Genomic DNA, 15,539 nt, shown 5'->3' with positions numbered 1-15,539 from the left:
AGTATACAGTATACTGTTCTAACAGTATAAATGTGCTGCACAAAGGTGAAGAATGAGGAAAATAGAGAAAGGATCTTTGGATTTGGCAATACCATGATTATTAATTATCTTTTGGGGTTCAGTTTAATTATAGCAGTTGAAGTAGAAGAAAACCATAGAGCAGTAGTGAGAAAGAGCAGAAACCAGATAAAAATTGTCTTGAGAGATTTGGCATTGAAATGAAAACACAAGAAGGCAGTGAGCAAAATAGTTTCAAAACAATTTTTAAGGACAAAGGCAATATGTAAGTGGGGAGGAAATAATTGGAAAAAGAGAGTTTTAAAGTAATTTGAGAAATAAGTGATTTTCTCTGGAGAAAAAAGGGTTCAAGAACTAGGATAGAAGAATGGGAGGAGGGGGAATCATTCTTAGAGTCAGAAAGAAAAGAGGATGAATGAAACACCAGGGTAAATAGCAGAGAAGTCAAGTAAGATCTGTTTTCTGTGTAATGAACATGGGTAAAATAGGAAATATTCTGAAGATATAGTGGGTAATTGGGAGGCAACTCACTTGGAGATGGAAAATCCCAAATGGATCCTTAACTGAACTAAATTAAACTGAACTAGGAGATGCAAGAGCAGCAGCATATGCAAGCTTGATTCTTCTTGAAGGAGTTCTAGATTGCTGCTATGATCATCTGAAGATATCAGATTCTGCCATTGATAATCCAGGGAGTTTCTTGAAGCCTTTGGTTTAGGACTAGGAAAGAGAGTCTATGTGAGAACTTAGTGGTTTATCTTTGGTGGGGAGTTCAATAAGTTTTGAGACATTATTGAGCTCTTCTGTGAGATAGACAATTGTCAGAAAGAAGGGCACTTTCCATCTGGGCCCTCAAAGTATAAAAGAGAAGTAGATATGGATAACTGCCCTTATTGAGATTGTAGATGTGAACATCAGTGTAAAGAGAAAATATTATGGGCAAGACAGGCAGAAGGATCAGCAGGAAAGACTCAGAGGTGTAAGAGGGCGGGCACACTGGGGAGTGACAGTATTCTTGAGGTTTAAGTTTGTAATGGTTAATTTGAATTATCAACTTGATTGGATTAAGAGATGCAGGTGATTAAGAAGCTTCTGGGTGTGTCAGTGAGGGTGTGTCTAGGAATGATTGGCATGTGGCATAGCCAACTGAAATGGAGACCCTCTGTAAGTATGGGCCACACAGTCCAATAGAATAATGGCTTGGATGGAATAAAAGTTGGAAGAATGAGGAAGCAGCAGCAAATGCAAGCTTGGTTTTCTTGAACGGGTTCTTGATTGCTGCTATTATCATCTGAAGATATCTGACTCTGCCATTGATTCTCCAGGGAGTTTTCTGAAGGCTGTGAGTTCTGACTAGGGTAGCACGCTGATCCCACTTGTTTTGGGGCTTCAGCCTCTTCAACTGTGCAGCTACTGATTCTCCAGCTCTCTACCCTGCAGACAGCCATCGTAGACTATCCAGCTAATAAATCCCCTTTTTATAATTATACTTCCTGTGATTCTATTCCTCTAGAGAACCCTGACTAATACAATGTAATGTATGGTCAGTGATAGAAGACGAGGTTGGAAATGTAGAAAGGAATAAAAATGAAGGCTTATGAATGCCACATTTGTTCACCATGGTTTCAAGCTTAGGATTTCAAGCTAAGTAATACAAGACCAGATTTATACTTTAGAATGCATCCTAGAGAAAAAGTGTAGAGAAATTTCTAAGTAACTCTGAGACCAAGTGAAGCAAGGCTGTTTGTGTGGCTGTTGAAGAGCCATGAAAGGTAGCTGAAAACTATGATACCAGAATCATTCAGAGGAGGGCAGGTGATGCTGCAATGGTGGCAAAATATCTGGGGAGGCTGAAAAGCTGTTTAGGCAGAACCACAGAATTGTCATAGCTCAGTGTGATCACTGTTTCAGGGTCTACCATTGTGCAGTTCCAGAAACTTTCTCTCTCCTCCCCCAAATGATTAAGATTTTGACATTGATACATTAAAGTTATAAAATACCCTGTCAAAAAAAAATCAGCTGAAGGTAATTTGGATATATACCCTGCTTATACCCAAATTACCTTCAGCTGATTTTTTTTTTTTTTTTTACAATAGTGAAATCATCTGAGAAAGGCAGGAGGCACACTAGAAAAGACAGGGATTCACTAGTAACCTCTTTGGAGAAAATGTTTGTGAATAGAAAGGATGGTCATTCCAGAACAATGCCTTTATAAGCCTATTCAGAGGAGAGTCTGGTCTGAATATACTTTTCCAGGTAAGTCCTATAGTAGGTCTCATTAAATGATAGCTATTACTTTTGTTTTAATGGGCAAGAATACATATGAATATATGTATTTAATTTTTAAGATTAGGTAGCTACTGATGTTCTATTTTTATGCTTAGCAAACAATTCTCTAATAATTTGACTTCATATAGAAAGCATATTCAGACAAAGGTGCTGGTCAGTCTGAGTTGATGTCAAGTGTTGTTCTTGTAAATGGATATTGATAATATTGCTCATGTTTGTTTTAAGGGACTCTCCTTCAGGATTCAGAATCCTCTCCTAATATAGAGTAATGGTTCCTGAAAACAAACCACCAAGGATTAATTCCTGGATTTACCTTGTACTATCTTTGTGACCTTGAGCAAGCTATGTAATCCTCTATGCCTCAGTTTCCTTTATCTGTAAAATAAAAAATAATAGATACTATCTCTGAAAGTAATTTTAAAATTAAAAGAAGACAATTCACATGGCCTGGCATTAATAAATATTATATTAAATATTATAAATATTATAACCCTCAATAAATATTAGCTTTTAAGGTCAGGCTCCTGAGTCTAAAAGGCCAGAACCAAATCCTGAATTAACAAGGTATAAGATATCTAGTCAATGAGCCTACCTTCCCAAGGTGACATCTTGTGCTTCTCTATGGAGATGCACAAGATCACTTTGGCATTTGACACAAGACACTGGTAATTGTAATAGTTTCAGGTGTCATTGACACTTCTCACAATCTTAAGAGGTAGGTACTATTATCATTACCATTTTAAATGAAGAAACTGAGGCAGAGAGGCTGATTTGCTCAAGTGAGTAAAAGATGGCTCTCACTTAAACCATATTTCATTCACTTAAATTGCTTCTTCTTTCCAAGTCATTATTAAGTTTAAGAATGGGTTATCTGCAGCAAGAGAGATTCAAAACTATTTGTTGTTCTCTATCTGTAACAATGTCTTTAAAATGTAGTTTCTGCTTTCATGGCGAATTTTGATCCACCCATACATGCATTTTGTAGTTATACAACAAGGTGGATTGCTTTATTTACAAACAATAAAATAAAAACAAACCCAAGGTTGTTCACTAGCTATTAAGTGCCAGCCATCAATAGAACATGTCTATAACTGAATTTTTCATTTCTCAATTTTCAGGACTGGTTCATCTATTTTTATTTCAAAAATCCAGATGATGGGATCAACAAATTTATAAAGGTACTTCACTAGGTTATTAATACCTATAATATTGAGTAAGCATGCATTTTTTTTAAACCTCTAGGTGTGAATTATACCTGGCAAACGTTGAAGGCAGTGAAATAAGTTATTCTGTGGCTTTTTAGAAGAGCATTTCAAAAGGCTTTCAAAAGTTAACACAGCAACTACAGCACTGGAAGACAAATAAATCAGGAACTTCTCTCCCTTGCGTCTTTTTTCGTAGCTCCTGGAAAATTCAAACGTTTGATCTCCATTTCCACAGTAACCTACTGCAGTTTACTCCTAATTTTGTCTCAATTTTGCTTTCTCCAGGTCTAGGGTCTCTGGTTGGCTAGAAGCTGGGCAAGCGCAGAAGCTCCACAAGCCCAGGGCACCTCCTCCCTGCCCCTAACAACGGGAAGCCGGTGAGCAAGGCGCAGGCGCCGGCGCAGCCCAGGCGCCGGGGTAGGGGGTTACGCCTGGCGAGCGCATGGGCAGACAAACTGTACGTCCGTTTGTCCGGACGGGAGGGGAGAGTGGGCGCCATCTTGTTCGGGCTCACTGAGGGTTCTGCCTGTTCAGTGGAGGCTGCTGCGAAGAGTGCCCCAGCCCCTGGCCTGTGTGTCCGAGTCGGAGCAGTGGTGTGTGTTTACTGCCAAGTGCGAAGCAGTCACCCGTGGGGCGTCGGGGTGGGCAGGGTTGGCGACCGAGCGGGAGGAACAGGGAAAGGCGGGGCCGGCGGCCGCGCCAGGATCTAGCGTAGCCTGTGCCGTTAGGACACCCTCTTCTAGCTAAACACCGACTCTCCCTCTCCCGTCAGCCTCCATGTGGCGGTGTGTGTGCGCTTCCCAGTGATCTTGACACTGAAGATCGCGAAGGATCTCATAGGTATTTTTTTCTTTGCTATGTCATCGTAGTCAGTGGTGGCAGGGAAGCTCTGAAGGCCCTGCTCATTAGGCTTGAGGGGCCAAAGCGTTTTAGTTAGATTTGAGGGCAGTTCACCCAGTGGTGAGTTAGGGTGGAATGTTCGCCCTTGGGACGGCGTAAAGGAAAGGCACGGAGGTTGGGCGGTCCTGGTTAATTGGAAGGCTGATTTTGGCTGAAGGTCTTGGCGACAGCATCGGATCCCACGTAGCAACTTTGGCCTGGCGTAAAAGAAGGAAGCTCTGACCCCTGGGAGTGTGGACAAAGGCTTTGGGCTATAGAATCGATGCCTTCGGATGATTGCCGTTTGACGATGATGGATATTATGGGAATTCCTGTGCCATGTGGATTCAACTTCATTTACAGTTCCTCCTGGGGACCATGGCCTTTGGTTTTTATTTTAACTATCTGCATTACAAAAGGCAGGTCATCAGAAAAAATAATTATGGAATGGGTAGATTATTTTTTCCTGAAGTTCATATTTAGAATTTGAATATGCTTCATCATGACTTTGGGTTTTAAGAAGTAGTAACAGGCAAAGTAAAAGAATTTTCTTTCCCTCACCATGTCTGGAAGATGACTTTTTATTTGCCAGTTAAAATCAAACGGATCTGACATAATACCTCTTAAATTCAGTCGCCCCTCCTGTTTTCCTTTCAGTCTTGATTAAAAGATGCACATTTTATATTATTTAGCTAAAATGGTGATTAAGTGGGATGTAGCACTGGATCAAATAAGCAATTATTTAAATGCGCTTGCCCTCAAATGAGCTTTTAGGGGTTCATTTCCTTTTCATAGAAGTTCTAAAAAAATCACTGTGTCCTTAACACAAAAATACTTTTGCATTCATAATTAGGAAAATTTTAGGAGCAGGATAATTTGTGTGTTTTGCTTTTTGTGTATTGTGTTGATAGAATTTTCTGGAGAATTTGCTTAAGAAAACAGCATATTGGAACTACATGAAAACAACTGATTTTGAAAGCTGGTCTTTTATAGGTTGTCTTCTAGATTTGTTACTGTAGAGGGATTACCTAGTATCTCATTACCCTAGTATCTCAGGGACAAGGAAGTTTAATTATTAGTTTTATTTAACAGTGGCAAATTAGAATAAACTTTTTAAATAGTTTGCTTGAATTGGAATTCTTGGGATTGGTGCTCATGAAACTACTTAGCTAAGATTGTTTTAGTTAAGATATTTAGGTAAGATAGCAAATTAGGATATATTATTAGAGATTTCTTGAATTTGACTCTGTTCCTTGTAGTGTCTCTAATTTGTTTGCTTGCAAATGAATTTATGTTCTCAGGGTAAATCCCTTGTAAATTAAAAAGAAGAAAGCTGGGCACAGAGAAAATGATGCTTATTTAATGATTCTTTGTAAAATTAAAAAAATAAAAAGTAGCTAAGCCAGTTAATATAAGGAGTCTTGAAATATTAACATGGACAAGTTTTCCAGAAGCCATTTATAGATTTTGTTGAAGTGTTGCTGTGGATATTAGTTTGTTGAAGAAACTAGGCTTATACTGGAAAAAAAAAAAAAAAGTTGTATTATGCAGATAATTTATAGTAAACCTCACCAATATTTTTCAGACATAGCTTGTGCCAGGTAGTTTGTTGATATCTTTGCTCAGTTTATAGTTTAAAAAGTTTAATCTGTGGATCCTTTTTAAAGGAAAACCATCTTTCAGTTCTCAAGGAATGTCTTTAGATTCCACTTTGTGGACAATGGTGCTTAAGTAATGGTATTCAAGTGGTACTTAAGTAATGTGTGAAGCCAACATGTATTTACATATTAAAGACATGTTGGTTACAGTGATTAATTTGGCAGGTCTTAAATATTTTTTGTAAGACTTCATCAAATATTGTTAGCTTGGATATGCATTAAATAATTAGATGCAAGTTTTCTACAAAAATGCTAAATTGGATTTTTCACTTGTTAATATTGGTAATCCCAATATTCTAAATATTTATACATTGTTGTCAGGGTTTCCTTAATAGAGTACAGGATAATGATTCAGGGTTTCCTTAATAGAGTACAGGATAATGATTCAAAGTGGACTGATATTGCTGTGATAAGATTTTATATTAATCAACATTCAGATGAGTTTTAATAGTTATTGTTCTAGGATTATTGTATAAGGAGTTTTTTTTTTTTAATTTTAGGGGTATTTTCTTCGATTATGGGATCATGAAATTTGGTTCTATGTTTGGAACATGAAGAACTTAAAATTGTATCCAGATAGTTACTTTCATTGGTTTTGATTTATTGCTTTAAAAATTGGGTTTTTGAATTTCAGGCTTTGTGTTGTATTATTTGGTATTCATTGTATCATTTTGAATGGTCCATTAATTTGATTTGGTTTTAACCTTTTGAGGTAGAAGAGAATGGCAAGAGAGTTGGACATAAATATGAACTAGAAGCTTGGATTTTCATTGGGGGAAGTTATAGAAGGTCTTTTGTTGGAATGTGTGTTGTTTTTAAATTGATATTTGGATAACAGGGTTTTGTTGGTTGTTGTTTTAAGTGGATGTAAGTAAGCCACAAGAAAGGAGTGGGGGTGTAGCTTGGTGGTAGCGTGACCCTGGGTTTGATCCCCAGTATGGGGGAAGAGTGAATGTAAACCTTCTATACATCAAAATGCATAGACCTTAATTCATCAAGCTTTGATAAATGAACATACCCATGTAACCATCACTGAACTTAAAATATTTAACATTCCCTCATTCTGCTTCCAATCAAGGAGTAGTATAACTTTCAGCACATTTTTATGTTTAATAATTTGTAGATGTCTGTCTACACTTGGGTTTTGCACTTTTTGCAGAGGGATAATTAATTTTGCCTTAGAATGCCCATAATTGCAGTTCCTTGTTTCACTTTTGATAGGTAATTCTGAAATGGATATCCTAATCGGGCACTGAGATCAATTACAGGGTTCAAAGATTAATTGTATTTCATTTTCTTTCCACAGTTAAGTTGCTTTTACAGAATTAACAGGTCTCCAAGAAATAAAAAGAACAGGTAAGACACCCAGAGTTTAAGGCTTTCACACAGGCTTGACAGAAATCATATAAAATAGAATAGTACATCTTGGTACCAGTGGCTTCTGTTTTATGTCTAACCAGCAAAGCACAGTGTTAGGCAACATAATATCATGAGAAGACATTTATATACTGACCATGGATGGCTTTTCTAAATATATAAAACGAATTTTGGTTGGTAAAATACTTTTAATCTCTCTTACATTTAGGAAACATGTTTCAGAATGAGTCTGAAAATAGTTTGGTCTTGTTGTGAAGTAGAATTTGGTAGACTTACAAAGGAAGATTTGATATTTTCGATGTTCCTATTGTATAGGATGGGTGATATGTTTCTTCAGGATAGTTGGTTTATTTGTATGTTTAGATGGATGGGAGAAAATTTATTCTTTGTTTTCTTTAAGAATTAGCTAAGATCAATATTTTTGTGAACTTGTATCTTGCTTTCATTTATAAATGCTGAAGGAAATGGGAACCAGGTAATTATTAAGTTTAGTTTAGGCTAAGGTACTTAAAAAATAAGACTTGCTATTATGTGTACCTTTTTGTCTGCAGGTCATTATTGCTGTGGTTTGAGCTCAGCATGGCTGTAGTCATCCGTTTACTGGGGCTTCCTTTTATTGCGGGGCCTGTGGATATTCGTCACTTCTTCACGGGATTGACTATTCCTGATGGAGGAGTGCATATAATTGGAGGGGAAGTTGGGGAGGCTTTTATTATTTTTGCAACAGATGAAGATGCAAGACGTGCCATAAGTCGATCAGGAGGGTTTATCAAGGACTCATCTGTAGAGCTCTTTCTTAGTAGCAAGGCAGAAATGCAGAAGACTATAGAAATGAAAAGAACTGATCGTGTAGGAAGAGGGCGACCAGGATCTGGGGCATCAGGGGTTGGCAGCCTATCAAATTTTATTGAGGCTATGAAGGAAGAAGAAAGTAATTCTGGATATGGCTCTTCAATGAATCAAGATGCTGGGTTTCATACTAATGGTACAGGACTTGATGATTTAAGGCCAAGAAAGACAAGGCCATTGAAGGCCGAGAATCCTTATTTATTTCTGCGAGGTTTGCCTTACTTAGTAAATGAAGATGATGTACGTGTCTTTTTCTCTGGTTTGTGTGTGGATGGAGTAATTTTCTTAAAACATCATGATGGCCGAAATAATGGTGATGCCATAGTAAAATTTGCTTCGTGTATCGATGCTTCAGGAGGTCTTAAGTGCCATAGAAGTTTTATGGGTTCAAGATTTATAGAAGTAATGCAAGGCTCAGAACAACAATGGATTGAGTTTGGTGGTAATGCAATTAAGGAGGATGAAGTCGCTATAAGATCTGAAGAACATTCTCCGAGAGGAATTAATGATAGACATTTTCGAAAACGATCTCATTCAAAATCTCCCAGAAGAACACGTTCTCGCTCCCCTCTTGGATTTTATGTTCACTTAAAAAATCTGTCACTAAGTATTAACAAAAGAGATTTAAGAAATTTCTTTAGAGACACTGATCTGACTAATGAACAGATTAAATTTTTATATAAAGATGAAAGAAGAACACGATATGCCTTTGTGATGTTCAAGACTCTGAAAGACTATAATACTGCTCTTGGTTTACATAAGACTGTTTTACAGTATCGTCCAGTTCTTATTGATCCAGTTTCTAGAAAACAAATGCTGAAGTTCATTGAATGTTATGAAAAGAAGAGACCAGAGAAAGAGAGGCCAGGACATGTTTCACAAAAATATTCTCAAGAAAGCTATTCTGGCCAGAAACTGTGTATATATATAAGGAATTTCCCATTTGATGTTACAAAAGTTGAAGTGCAAAAGTTCTTTGCAGACTTTTCTCTTTCAGAGGATGATATTTACTTGCTTTTTGATGACAAAGGAGTTGGTTTGGGAGAAGCACTAGTAAAATTTAAATCAGAAGAACAGGCTATTAAAGCTGAACGTTTAAACCGAAGAAGATTCTTAGGGACAGAGGTATTGTTAAGACTTATATCTGAGGCACAAATGCAGGAGTTTGGTGTAAATTTTTCCTTGATGTCCAGTGAGAGAATACAAGGCCGTTCAGAGTCACGTGATAGAGATGACCATTCCCATTTATTTGATCCAAAAGACCCACCGATTTACTCAGTGGGCCCTTCTGAAAACTTTAGGTATCAGCTAGAGGACTTGAGGCAACTAGATAACTTCAAGCATCCCCAGGGATATTTCCGACAGCCTGATAGGCGCCCTCCAGAAGACTTCAGGCACTCTCCGGAAGACTTCAGATTCCCTCCGGAGGACTTCAGACACTCCCCAGAGGGCTTTAGGCACCCTCGGGAGGAGCACTTCAGGCGGCCTCGGGAGGACGAGTGGAGACGACCTCTTGAGGAAGACTGGAGGTGGCCACCGGAGGAGGACTTCAGACAGCCCCACGAGGAGGACTTCAGGCGGCCACCAGAGGAGGATTTCAGGCGCCCTTGGGAAGAGGATTTCAGGTGCCCCCCAGAGGAGGACTTCAGGCACCCTAGGGAGGAGGACTTCAGGCAGCCCCCTGAGGAGGACTTTAGGAGACCCCCTGAGGAGGATTTCAGGCATTCCCCTGAGGAGGACTTCAGGCGGTCACCCCTGGAGCACTTCAGGCGACCACCCCAGGAGCACTTCAGGCGCCCACTCCAGGAGCACTTCAGGCGCCCACCCCAGGAGCACTTCAGGCGACCACCCCAGGAGCACTTCAGGCGCCCACCCCAGGAGCACTTCAGGCGCCCACCCCCGGAGCACTTCAGGCGGCCACCCCCAGAGCACTTCAGGCGACCACCCCCAGAGCATTTCAGGCGCTCCCGAGAGGAAGATTTCAGACATATGCCAGATGAAGACTTTAGGGGCCCTCCAAATGAGGACTTCAGACACCCTCCTGATGAGGACTTCAGGAGTCCCCAGGAAGATTTTAGATCCCCTTCTGATGAGGATTTCAGGCAGCTCCCGGAGGAAGACCTCAGGGAAGTTCCAGAGGAGGATCCTAGACTTCCTGACAATTTCAGACCTCCTGGTGAGGATTTTAGGAGCCCACCTGATGATTTTAGAAGTCATCGCCCTTTTGTGAATTTTGGTCGCCCAGAAGGTGGCAAATTTGATTTTGGAAAGCGTAATATGGGAGGTTTTCCTGAAGGGAGATTTATGCCTGATCAGAAGTTAAACTGTGGTTCAGGTAGAGTAACTCCTGTTAAGATAATGAATCTTCCATTTAAAGCTAATGTTAATGAAATTTTAGACTTTTTCCACGGTTATAGAATCATACCTGATTCAGTTTCAATACAGTATAATGAGCAAGGATTGCCTACAGGGGAAGCCATTGTAGCTATGATAAACTATAATGAAGCCATGGCTGCTATTAAAGATCTAAATGATAGGCCAGTTGGCCCCCGCAAAGTTAAGCTAATTTTGCTTTAGAGAGCATTTCTAATCCCACAGTATTGATGCAGTAAAATGCATATTTTTAAAAATGTTTATTTTTAGTTATATGGTGAAACAGTTTAATTTTGACCTGTGCATAGAAAAACTGTAAATAGTTGAATGTGAATCTGCTTCTTTTGCTTGCAAATTGCCATTTATTTTTTTTCTAACTTAAAATTATATATGCTTTTTTTTTTCTTTGCTAGAGCAGTGTTTAATTTTTGTTGATGTTATGGGTAAACCTCAGACTTATATGGAGTTGTAGTTGGGAGAAATAAATTTTATATTCACTTTTATTTCATTCTGTAGTCAGCATATATTACTGAAACTGTAATAAGGAAATGGTCAGTGACTAATTTTTCAGGTTTGGCATTTTCATCACTACCTGCCTGCAGAATTCATGCCCTCTGGTCTGAGATATTGCTGTGTTAAGGTTTCCTGTTAATTATAAATAGTTAAAAATGAACAGACTGTGAAATTGAAATTTATTTGTGTAAAAAGCTTAGGGGATTCTTAAAAGTTTCCATGTTCATAACTTTGCAAAGTTTTTTAAAAATAAAAGAAATTACAACTGAAGAGACTTAACTAATTAACTTATTTGTATAAAAGTATTGCAGTGGGTATTATGGTTTTTCAACAGCTCTATTAAACTACATTTTTGATGGGAGGGACCAAACATTTTGAAATATGTATAGTTCAGTGGTTTCTGCAACTTCTTATTAATCAGATTGATAAAATTAACATGAAATAGTCAAAAGACAATAAAAATAAGGTACCAGGGGCACTCTCGGGTCTTTGCTGGGAAGAATTTGATAAATGGATATAATTTTTCTAGAAGTTACTGATGATTTACATAACTTGTTTATTTTTAGGTTCTCATATTTTAGCTTCAAACCTTGTATCTAAAGACTGACTTCATGTGAGTTGTAAGATTGAATTTTTACTTTGATATTTAACATTTAGTGCAGACATTTTTGCAAATACTGGATTTCATTTTCTTTACCCATAGCAATTCCCATGGCTGACATTTATGGATCACTTTCTATGTGTTAGGCATGATAAGTGTTTTATATGCATGATCTCAGTATTCCCTAAAAGGTACAGGATTTATTATTTACCTCTGTGATAATATTATTTTTTATCCCAAATAAGATAATGAAGTTTTGAGAGTTAAGCAACTTGCCTGAAGTCACAGTAAGCCATGGAGCCAATTACCCCAAACAGACCACTTACTCAAGAGTATGTTCTTTAGTATTTTCACTGCCTCACTTTGTTAAGTGGTATTTTTAATTTCAGGAAGACCATGCTGGAAATATTTTCAAGAGTAAATGCTATTTTCTTACCTTCTTTGTCAGTTTAAAGAATGATAAAACTAGTGTGCTCAGACATTGTTAAACAAGGAGAAAGTAGCTTTAAGAGTTTTTTTTTTTTTTTTATATTTGTAGGGTTTCTCTTGGGATACTCACATTATATATAGGCTTCTAATTCAAAATTTTTCATTTCATCCAACATGATTTGACTGCTTGGTCTTTCATAGTTTGTATAAAATTTAAAGTTAATTTTCTTCAATTCTTTGATGCAGGGATTTTTCCACATTGAGTAAAGAAAAGAATAAAATTGAAAATTTTATGGTAGTTTAATTATTAATTATAGGATACTGCAGAAGTAGACTACTTTTTCAGTTACTAATAATACATATCTTGGGTTAATTTTCATTGATATAAAGAAATTCAACAGAAGCCTACTTAAATTTCTATGGTTAATAGTGAAACTACTCAGTTTGGTTTTCAAAAAGCACCTCTGTGTGGCTCTTTAAACTAGTAAGTAAGCTTATAGATAGAATCATAAAACTGGAATATCTAAACCAAGCACAATTAACAAAATAGAAATAATATTTTAAATTGCTTAATGATTATAGATGGTTTATTTTTATTAAACCTTCTTGAGTAATGAATGGAAGACTTGAATCCACTCTCAGCATTAAGCTAAGTAAGATAAAGCTTAAAGTGAAAAATCACCTAATATGTGATTGTTTTTCAAACTGGGCTGGGATGGGATGGTAGAGGTAGATGAGAGGCTAGCTATGGTAAATAACAAGTTTGTATTTTAATTTTGAAATTAAATGATGTGAATATTTTATTCTGTAACATTTTAGGGCTTAATATTTTTCAACATTATTAAAAGTTAATTATAGATAGCTGGCTTCTACTGGTTGGGAGCCATTTTTGCCTGTCTCTTTCCCACTCAGCTTTCAGTGATATGTTGATGACTGAAATTGGCCTTGGAAGCAGTTATTTATACCAGATTGGTAAATGTAGCAAATCAGGGCATTCTCCTCCCTTTGTCGTGCAGCACATCAGAATTTCAGACAGTGTGTTACATCCTTTGTAACTGTCATTTCAAAACCAGTTTTCCTTTCTGTCCTGCCCAGAGATGTATTAAGTACATTGGAAATAGCATATTAATTCTCTGTCATGGCACCCAGTGTCTGAAAGTTTAATATTTTGTCTAGAAGGTATCTGAAAAATATTAAACTATGTTTAGAAAGTAAACTTAATCCCATAATCAAGAGATAGGTAGAAATATATTCCCAAATATGATTTTTATCATTGTTAAGAGCACTAGAGTTTTGAAGACTTGTTGCCTCTATCTATGCCTCTGTCTATGCATTAAATAGTGGACTGCGTTAGATACTGCATTTATATTTATGATCTGTAATTGTATATGATTGATCAGGATGATCATCACTGAAGTGATGAAGACCTTGATCAGGATGATCATCACTGAAGTGATGAAGACCTACAGGCTAAATAACTTGGGTTGGTTGCTTGCAGCAGGGAAGCTAAGAAAGGTTTTTACACTCTTAAATGTGGCTATATCTTAACTGGTTATATAAGTAACTGTATAAAACCTTAGTTTGTGTTTCTTGGACCACAAAATGTGAAATATTTATCATCTGGCCCTTTAAGAGTAAGTATGCCAAACTAAGTTTAAACAATGAAACTTAATTTTACACTGATGAAGGTATTTTCATTGACAGTATATGTTTTATTCCAGAAGTATTTGTTGATTGATTCATTAATTAGGTACAAAAACATTTTAGCTATACAGATGAGGCGCCTGTTGCTTAAGAGAAGTTACTTCTTAGTAAGCAGCAAGTAAAATACTGTAACCCTGGTTTTTTCCTTTGAATCACAACACCAAATTTAGTAACAATATCAACTTAGTGTTTTGAGAATTTTCTAAAAAACATTGAAATAATTTTATTACTAGTCTTAAGAAGTCGTACTTTGTTAAAAACAGAACCATGAATAACAAGTCAAAAAGCTTTCTAGAAACTCTTATTTTTCTGTTGTGAATAACTGCTTTTTTCCAGTTACACTGAATGATTTTATAAATTTCATAATTTTTATAATATCTGATGTGGATCCAGAAAATAATTCCTTCCTAAAATAAATAAAAGCAGTACATATACTAAAAGGTTCTGATTAAATTTTTTATATTTTTAGGAATAAGAATGACTTTATGACCTTTCATTAACTAGATGATAGCGACAAAATTTTAGAGTTTTTTAGTGATTCATGGTGTTCCAAGATAAGGCAACATTCCAAAAAGTTACTTTTTTTTTCCAAATTATAGTACCACATATAATTGTTTGATATGATAGCACTTTTGTTTAAGACTAAAATATAAGCTTTATGGACACTTGTAAAACCTATTGTCATAATGCCTCAGTACCTTTATTGTATTTGATCACACTCTTGTTGAAAACTGTAAATTTACATATCAAATGACACATAGGTTTTAATAAAGGTAAAAGAGAAAAAAAAGCTTTTTATTTAAGGCTTTATGAAGTAGAATTTGTAATCATACCTTTTCTGGTGTTGAAAACGGAGTCTTAAAAAGAAGCCATGAAGAACTGTTAAAATCTTTTTTTTCTTTTTATCGTTGCAACTTCAACTAGGTATAGTGAATTAATCTGAAATGTTTTGAAATACATAATCTTTTTTTTTTACTGGAACTTGTATTAAATCACATAACACTAGGGTAGAATGTTGAAATGACTAGGGTATATCATTTTTTAAAACCTTCATTTTTGGTGAGCATAAATTTCTTTAATTATTTTTCCATTTTAGTAGGATTTCATTTTGAGGTGAAACCCATCAACTGAATATAAAGTTTTACAGTTTAGTAATCCAGAACTTTTTCAAGTCATTTAAGATGAAAATGGAAATAAGGTTTACTTAAAATTGATTTTCTTCTTCTGTAACATCTAAGTCGTCATCATCTTCATCATCATCATCTGCTTGTTGATCCTTTCTTAGCCGACAGGTAGCTATCTGTTAAAAATTAACATTTGTTAAAAATTAACATTTTAAAAATAAAGATACTTATTAAAATATTTTTACAAGGGTACATAGAAATTTATCATATATATGAAATTAACCATTTAATTCTGGTTAGATAGCTACCAGTAAGTAGTAACAAAATATGGGTTGCAAAAACAGCATTAGTAAATCATCAAAAGGATGGCAAAAATGAAAATTTCAACTAGGCATGTCACAGAAATACTGATATAAAAACAGTGGGACTTAAATGGAATGAATTGAAAAATGAAAATTTCAACTAGGCATGTCACAGAAATACTGATATAAAAACAGTGGGACTTAAATGGAATGAATTG

At 36.3% G+C, this 15,539-nt stretch overlaps 2 protein-coding genes across 8 annotated transcripts in view; one reads left to right on the top strand and one right to left on the bottom strand.

Annotated features, from left to right (window-relative positions):
* Positions 1-3,940: 3,940 nt before the first annotated feature.
* The window catches only part of Rbm12b (RNA binding motif protein 12B), a 23,399-nt gene continuing 11,800 nt past the window's right edge, over positions 3,941-15,539 (top strand). For 2 of the 6 annotated variants that reach the window (XR_013088949.1, XR_013088948.1), the window contains exons 1-2: positions 3,941-4,105; positions 4,285-4,352. Coding sequence is in view for 3 of the 6 variants with exons in the window: in XM_076836290.1 (XP_076692405.1) it covers positions 8,006-10,852 (2,847 nt within the window). In the remaining 3 variants the exon portion in view is untranslated. Of the gene's footprint in view, positions 4,124-4,284; positions 4,353-4,569; positions 5,595-7,355; positions 7,406-7,977; positions 12,328-15,539 lie in introns of those variants that run through there. The other 4 variants (XM_076836290.1, XM_076836291.1, XR_013088950.1 and 1 more) reach the window with 4 other exon arrangements.
* Cibar1 (CBY1 interacting BAR domain containing 1) overlaps positions 13,916-15,539 on the bottom strand; it is a 21,417-nt gene continuing 19,793 nt past the window's right edge. For both annotated transcript variants that reach the window (XM_076836293.1, XM_076836294.1), the window contains one exon: positions 13,916-15,195. In XM_076836293.1, the coding sequence (XP_076692408.1) occupies positions 15,100-15,195 (96 nt within the window). In that variant the 3' untranslated portion in view covers positions 13,916-15,099. The remainder of the gene's footprint in view (positions 15,196-15,539) is intronic.

The sequence above is a fragment of the Callospermophilus lateralis genome, chromosome 16 (genome assembly GCF_048772815.1).
Source record: "Callospermophilus lateralis isolate mCalLat2 chromosome 16, mCalLat2.hap1, whole genome shotgun sequence".
In the NCBI taxonomy this organism is placed as follows: Eukaryota; Metazoa; Chordata; class Mammalia; order Rodentia; family Sciuridae; genus Callospermophilus; species Callospermophilus lateralis.
This window is presented reverse-complemented; position numbering and strand designations above follow the sequence as displayed.